Source organism: Pelobates fuscus, chromosome 1 (genome assembly GCF_036172605.1).
Source record: "Pelobates fuscus isolate aPelFus1 chromosome 1, aPelFus1.pri, whole genome shotgun sequence".
NCBI classification, from domain to species: domain Eukaryota; kingdom Metazoa; phylum Chordata; class Amphibia; order Anura; family Pelobatidae; genus Pelobates; species Pelobates fuscus.
The window spans coordinates 308,549,246-308,557,752 of NC_086317.1; the positions used below are offsets into that span (position 1 = coordinate 308,549,246).

The window sequence follows — 8,507 nt, forward strand, 5'->3', positions numbered from 1 at the left end:
TGACTAATCTACACATATAACACTGGAATATCCATGCAATACATATGGCTCAATTTTGATCTTTATAAACTATATGAACTATGTGAACTCCATATCTATTACTCATTTTTAATACACCCTTGATGTATTTGAGCAATGTTCTGTTCTCTGTTTAATAACTATTTTTCTAGCCATTTATTACAACATGATTTTTTTTAAAATATATGCAACACTATAGTTGTTTTGCAATATAGTTTATCATTTTCCAAAGAGTTGTAAATACATTCCTGCTACTTGACAGATGAGAATTAGATCATTCATTCAATATTCAGATTGTTGCTAGTTTGGGGGGGGGGGGGGGTGGTTACAAAGTCAAAGTCAGTCCTAATTGCACTGAACATTGTTAGATTTATTATTACTAAAAAGAAACTGAAATACTACATTTATTGTATCTATGTGAAAATACCGTGATCTATTCCAGTCTAACTTTTCAACTGCCTTTAAGAAAATTGGTTGTTAAATAAAAGCTAGGTAAAGTTTTTTCAAGACAAAAAAAATGAACGTGCGTTCAAGCATTCTATGCTACAAACAGAAAAATCAGCAAACAATAACAAAAACAAATTACTTTGCAAGCGAACCACTATTAAAACATATGGAGTAGTTTCTTTTTTTTCTTTCTACCCTGCCCTTCGGTTCAAGGCCATTAAGATTACAATAAAAGCTTAGTAGGTCAGTTATCCACAAACATCCAGTTTGGAGCCAGGTCAGTTCTTTAGAGTAAGGCTCAACAGACGATCCCAGGATTAAAAAATGCTCTTGTCAGTACTGATCTCTAGCAATCAATGTAACTTGATTCTCCTCTGCTGCTTACTTTCCCCTTCATCTCTCCCTCCCTCTCTCTGTGCACTCTCCGCTGAAATTTATTTAAAAATAAAATCCCATCTCTCGGTCCACCCACTTGGCCCTCTGTATTATCTTCTGGACCCATCTCAAGTACAGAATATTTTTCCCTTGGGTGCTGGTGATAGGCTAAGAGTGTCAGTTAACAACACTCTCAGCCTATCACTGGCCACCCATTGAAAGAAATGCTTTAGAAAGGCATGTACCTGCCAGAGAAGGAACAGAGGGCCCAAGTGGGTGTGTTTTTGAAGAGCAGTCTGTGCTATAAACGCCTATTAAAATATGGAACAGCACTTGCCATTCTGCTGGTATCGTCTCTTCCAAATTCTAAGATCCTATTCCAGTTTACAAAAGGTTATTTACTGACGTTAGAATTTAAAGTGAATTCCTAGTGAATTTCACATTTAATGCCAGAACAGCCAATCTGAAAGCATGACTTAGAGCATTTTTCTATTTTGCCTTATTTGGCCTTAAATTTGAAATTAACTTTACATTCTCACATTAGTAAATATTCTTGTTGAACAATGTTCATTAAAACAAAAGATTAAAGGACCACTCTAGTGCCAGGAAAACATACTCGTTTTCCTGGCACTAGAGTGCCCTGAGGGTGCCCCCACCCTCAGGGACCCCCTCCCGCCCGGCTCTGGAAAGGGTAAAGTCTTTAAAACTTACCTTTTTCCAGCGGTGGGCGGAGAGCTTTCCTCCTCCGATCCTCCTCTTCTCCTCCCCATCGGCTGAATGCGCACGCGCGGCAAGAGCTGCGCGCGCATTCAGCCGGTCACATAGGAAAGCATTCATAATGCTTTCCTATGGACGCTTGCGTGCTCTCACTGTGATTTTCACAGTGAGAATCACGCAAGCGCCTCTAGCGGCTGTCAGTGAGACAGCCACTAGAGGAAATAGGGGAAGGCTTAACCCATTCACAAACATAGCAGTTTCTCTGAAACTGCTATGTTTATGAAAAAATGGGTTAACCCTAGAAGGACCTGGCACCCAGACCACTTCATTAAGCTGAAGTGGTCTGGGTGCCTAGAGTGGTCCTTTAACAGTAACATTCAGTCCACTTATGCTTGGATTTTCAGTAATATGTTACATTGAATCACATCAGTTGGACCATAAACCTCTTCTGTTAGTATTAATCTTTAACTTATAATACAGACAATGCTTATACATAAAATATAGAATGAAAGTGTGCAACATTCATGAATTGCTATTTTTTTTTTACATTCAGACAGAAGCAAAGATATTTCTCATCACTTCTTTAGAACATTCCTGGCGGCGTCCATCACCTGTTCAGTCTGCATTGTTAGTCTTGTCATTTTGTGCATTATATTTAGAATTGAAATGGTTTTGCTATATAGGAGTGTGACAAGAAAGGATGATACCATTGGAGGTGAGTGTTTTATCTCCACTTTGCTATTCTCGAATGCCTTTTAATGTATCCATTGAACAATATTAGCAGGTTTACTTAAATGTGTTAATTGCTTATAAACTCAACATATATATTTTAATACATATAATAATAACGATCGTACTGCTGTGCAACAGAGCAAAGTTACACATAAGTGCAATGAATGAATGATTAGTAGGTAAAGAAAGTAGGTGTAAGTTAAGTACAACAGAATTAACTTATGTTAGTTGAGTTATATCCAGGATATTATTGGGAAATACGCCTCCAAATTATTTTTTACTATGTCTATAATTTAGACTACATACGAATAATAGTTGTTTAAAATTTAATAAAGTAATAAATATTTCATAAAGACAAATAATATGATATAGAGAAAAAAAGAAAAGAAAAATAAAGACAGAAGATTGAAACAAGAAAAGAGATAGATAACAAAAGCGAAATAAAGAGCGATATAAGAATGGAAACAAATAAATGATGTTAATAGTAGAATGTGCCTTTATGAGATATGCACACAACTTAGACATACTAAAGCACGATACCTATCTATAATATTTCTAAAATAAAAAAAGAATAAAAAACAAAGTTACACATAAGTTAACATACAGTAAAATATTTTTTATGTTTATCTAGTAGAAAAACAGGAAGTACGCAAAAGCTGCAGATAAATGATACGAGCAGCAAATAAGCCTGGCCGAGGTGATAATAAAAGACATTAGAAATTGTTGAATGTTGAAGATGATTGACAAGTATAATTTACTTTTATTTATTGCTATTTTTTAGCAATTTTGAGCAATTAGTAAAGAAAAACAATTGGCATTAATATATAACTAGAAATATTTTGGAATGAAACCTTTATATAACCCTAACAAAATCAAAAGAGCAAGACTTGTGTGTTGTTTATTGTGTGTCTGAAAATCAGAACAGAATGAAGCAGCCAATAACTGAAAGTGCTGAGGAACGAATCTACTGCACTTCTACGATTTACATGATTACTCATTTTTAATTTTGCTATGTAAGCAGTTTATGTTACCGAAAGAAACGACGCCATTTTTTTTTCTTTCACACAAATTTCAAATCTCAGTTAAACACTATCAGAGAGCAATCTCGAACAATCCTGCAGCTGTTATACTTCAGGCACAATCACATTCACCTAGCCAGTAGCAAATGGTAAAAAGAGCTATCATATAAGAACAAATGCTACATTGTGACACTTACATTGACAGACTATTCTATATTTCATTATTTCCATTAGACATCTCTGAAAACTGATACTGAAACTGTGGGTTTTTGCATTACTTGTTGATGTGTTCTATTTGCTTTTACTGCCAACATGAATGCCACAATACTGTGACTCAGCAATCACGATGCTTCATGCACACCTCCCGTCCCAACTGCAGTGCCTGCCACATGTTCCTTGGTGTCCCTGGTGCTTCCTCTGCTCCTTGAGGCTCCTGCATCGGTGTGCTCTTGTCACAGGTCCACTGCACAATAGGCCACAGCCTTTACTGTGGCACCACTGTGGCCATTTTTGTTTGCAAAACACTGGCACTTTCACGTGGAGGGCCTTCTCCCTCTGGTCATCCTGCTATGCTCCCCACACTAGCACTTGTGTGCTGGTGTGTTGAAAACTCTCCTGCTTCCTCCCTTCACTGTTTCTTCTGTTCTAGTGTATCCAATCTACACATGTTTTGCAAACTTTATGGGGAGTTCAAGACATATCTTAGTCTCCAAACTTCAATCCAAAATAAGCAAGATACCTTTGTCTTACAAAATAGTTGACATTTTCCTTTCTTTTGTCCTTTGTTGAGCGTTTGCAGATTTGCCACAAATCTAGCAGGATTGTTAAACAGCCTCTTCCTGAAGAATTCAACATTTCTATGTAAAAAAAAAAACCAACAACAACAAAACAAAAAAAACGAATACATGTGAAATTATATGCAAATGATAAACTCCAAAACAATGTTAAGGAAAATATTAGTTTAATGCTTACATTAGATAAAAACAGTTGTGGCTTTTTTGTTTTTGCTTTTTGTGTTGACCATGTTTATAAAGTATGCATCATAGTGGTATACTTTATAAAAATTTAAAATCTTTATATCTATTTTTTTCTCATTAAACTATTATTATTATAGATGGAAAAGAGTATGATGCTTATTTATCATTTGCAAACCATTCCCTTGCTGACCACAAAGAAAAAGAATTTGCATTCAAGACTCTACCCAACATAATAGAAAACTACTTTGGATACAAGTTGTGCATTTTTGAGAGAGATATTATTCCAGGTGGAGGTAAGTGTAGAATCATTCAGTGAACAATAAGTAAAAAGAGTGTGTAGTTGTAGCAGTGTGTCAGTTCCTTTTGGTTTTAGTGTACACTGGGGAGGATCTATATACTGAAACATAAGAATACAGATAGTAGTGCATTAGTCCATAGGAGTGACTGGGTTTCATGACAAATTGTATAATGCCTCCATTTTTGCTTTATTTTTGTTAAATAAATTCCAAAGTGTAGCTCTGTGTTAGCTTTACAGGATGCTGCATTGCTTTTTATTTGTTACATTCAATTCATTATGTTAAATAGAGAAATAAGTAATTGGAATGGGATGAGACTAAAGTATTGGAAAAACAAGTTAAAAAAAATATATATAAAAAATGAATGTACTTGTGCATTCCTATTATACCATGCCATTACTAATCTGAAATAATACTGCTCCTCCGTATTCGTCAATTTCCCTCTATTGGTTACTTGACCTGGGAATAAAATAAGCATTTAGTTGCTATCCCCTGCTACACATTGCCATCCAATCAGTTTTATCGTGTGGATGAGAAGGTGGATAAAAATGACTGTAGTTTTTTATAAATTTTGGATGCAGTAAAATTTCAAAGACATTTCAACTCCAATTACTATGAAAACTAGAGAAAATTAAAGAGTAGTGTTTTGTTACTAGTCCATACAAACAACACAGAATCAACAATAATAAGTAAATAATTATTGTTTTTTTTACATGATCATATGGTTCTTATGTTTGGCTAAACTACATATTATAGATGCTGATGAAAATGGCAGAGAGGTTTATTTTAAAAACACAGAAAAATAATTCTTGTAGTATGCAGAGAAATGCCTGATTTGTGTACTTTTACACAATATTTATATTTAATTCTTTTTTACAGCAACGGTCGATGATATCAACAGCTATCTTGAAAAATGCAGAAGGCTAATAATACTCCTTAGCAAGAACTGCATGTCTGACAAATCAATATATGAGCTTGAAAGTGGAATGCACAAAGCCATGGTAGAACGGAAGATTAAAGTTATAGTGATTGAATTTACACCTTTAAATGAACTGAATGTTATGCCAGAGTCTTTGCAACTTCTTAAAACCAGTAGCCGAGTAAGATGGGAAGAGTGTAAGACACATTCTTTAACATCCAGGTTTTGGAAAAAAATTCGTTACTTGATGCCAGCCAAGCCAGTGGCACCAAACATTTCATTTTCAAATGCCAAAAAGTCTTCACTATCCTACATTGTAAATAATAATAATATAGCATACTGATCACATGAGAGAACGTGGAAGCACACCACAGAAGAGAAGGAACTGGAGAATTCAGAATTGCAGAATAAACACAATATTTATTAAAGCAGATACAGGACTATATTGTTTGAATATTGTTTAATATTTTTGTATGCTATCCATAATCAAGCCAATGTGGATAATTGTATGGAGGCCCTGGAAAACTCTCTTGGGCTATATCTCTGATTTTGCATGTGTGTTTCCATTGAAACTGCTATGTTTACATATTGGTTAATTCAGCCTCTAGTGGCTGTCTCATTGACAGCCGCTAGAGGCGCTTCCGCGCTTCTCACTGTGATTTTCACAGTAAGAAGATGCTGATGTCCATAGGAAAGCATTGAGAATGCTTTCCTATGGACTGACTGAATGTGCGCGCGGATCTTGCCGCGCATGCGCATTCAGCCGATGAATGGAAAGGAGGAGGAGAGTCCCCAGCGCCGAGGGAGCCCGGCGCTGGAGAAAGGTGTTTAACCCCTTCCTCCAACTTCAACCCGGCGAGAGGGACACTGAGGGCGGGGGCACCCTCAGGGCACTATAGTGCCAGGAAAACGAGTTTGTTTTCCTGGCCCTATAGTGGTCCTTTAATAAGGACTTAATAACAAAAGTTCCAATAAGCAGAGTAAATGTAACTGACCACTAGTGTTGTCGCGAACCCGAAATTGACTTCAATGGGCAGGCGAATTTTAAAAACAACAGGGACTCTTTCTGGCCACAATAGTGATGGAAAAGTTGTTTCAAGGGGACTAACACCTGGACTGTGGCATGCCAGAGGGGGATCCATGGCAAAACTCCCATGGAAAATTGCACAGTTGATGCAGAGTCTGCTTTTAATCCATAAAGGGCAGAAATCACCTAACATTGACACCTGTCCTCAAAGCCCAGCCCTGATACACACTGACACAGAGCAGAATAGAGACTGTCCCCCCTACATAGGGTCACTTGGCAGATATGGATTGACACCTGTCCTCAAAACCCCTGATACACACTGACACAGAGCAGAATAGGGACTGTTCCCCCTACATAGGGTCACTTGGCAGATATGGATTGACACCTATCCTAATGATCCCTGATACACACTGACACAGAGCAGAATAAAGACTGTTCCCCCTACATAGGGTCACTTGGCAGATATGGATTGACACCTGTCCTCAAAACCCCTGATACACACTGACACAGAGCAGAATAGGGACTGTTCCCCCTACATAGGGTCACTTGGCAGATATGGATTGACACCTGTCCTCAAAACCCCTGATACACACTGACACAGAGCAGAATAGGGACTGTTCCCCCTACATAGGGTCACTTGGCAGATATGGATTGACACCTGTCCTCAAAACCCCTGATACACACTGACACAGAGCAGAATAGGGACTGTTCCCCCTACATAGGGTCACTTGGCAGATATGGATTGACACCTATCCTAATGATCCCTGATACACACTGACACAGAGCAGAATAGAGACTGTTCCCCCTACATAGGGTCACTTGGCAGATATGGATTGACACCTGTCCTCAAAACCCCTGATACACACTGACACAGAGCAGAATAGGGACTGTTCCCCCTACATAGGGTCACTCGGCAGATATGGATTGACACCTATCCTAATGATCCCTGATACACACTGACACAGAGCAGAATAGAGACTGTTCCCCCTACATAGGGTCACTTGGCAGATATGGATTGACACCTGTCCTCAAAATCCCTGATACACACTGACACAGAGCAGAATAGAGACTGTTCCCCCTACATAGGGTCACTTGGCAGATATGGATTGACACCTGTCCTCAAAACCCCTGATACACACTGACACAGAGCAGAATAGAGACTGTTCACCGTCCACAGAGACCATGATACACACTGACACAGAGCAGAATAGAGACTGTTCACCGTCCACAGAGACCATGATACACACTGACACAGAGCAGAATAGAGACTGTTCCCTGTCCACAGACACCATGATACACACTGACACAGAGTGTCCGCGTGAAATAGGGCCGTGAGTAATGACGTCACGGGTAGCCTGCCCATAGTATCGCATAGGGTGGAAGAGCTGATAGGACATCTGAAACGTATTGGGATGGAGATGCTTAATTGTTCTCCAAAATGCTTGACACCACCCCATAGTGAATCTCTGCAAACTTTAATACCATCAGAGGAGGAAGAATGTGGCAGCCCACTGGGATTATTCCAAAAATTTCAAATTGATGATTTTCCAGACCCTGGGGTTGACATTAGTCCAGATTTACATCTTGTGACCCATGAGGATGTTCCATGCACTACTTGTGAAATAAAGACAGATAATAAAGTGAATGATCCTTCTCCTTGGGACTTGCACCCTGTCGTTGAAGGTGGAGTAGGCAATGGCAAGAGCATGCTGTGGGTAGTCAGTGCAAACACTCTCTTCCCGGTGAATAATGAGGAGACTAACTATGATGACGTTATTTGCGTTGAAAGTAATGATGCCAGAGATCTTTTGAAACCATATGGAAGGAACGAATTGGTTAAAAGAAAGGCAAGAGACCACCTGCATATAGACAAGAATACGCATAAGAGAAAGAAGAGAACAGGTGAAAAAGAGAAGCTGCAGACTGCCTATCTGCAAATAGTTGAGTTATGTCCTGAAGATGTCCGTGTTACCACAGTGC

The 8,507-nt window shown here is 38.5% G+C and overlaps 1 protein-coding gene across 1 annotated transcript in view; it reads left to right on the forward strand.

Annotated features, from left to right (window-relative positions):
* LOC134594267 (interleukin-18 receptor 1-like) overlaps window positions 1-6,015 on the forward strand; it is a 29,449-nt gene extending 23,434 nt beyond the window's left edge. The window contains exons 6-8 of the mRNA XM_063444630.1: window positions 2,111-2,272; window positions 4,423-4,578; window positions 5,461-6,015. Coding sequence (XP_063300700.1) covers window positions 2,111-2,272; window positions 4,423-4,578; window positions 5,461-5,843 — 701 coding nt within the window. The 3' untranslated portion in view covers window positions 5,844-6,015. The remainder of the gene's footprint in view (window positions 1-2,110; window positions 2,273-4,422; window positions 4,579-5,460) is intronic.
* The last annotated feature ends 2,492 nt before the right edge of the window (window positions 6,016-8,507 follow it).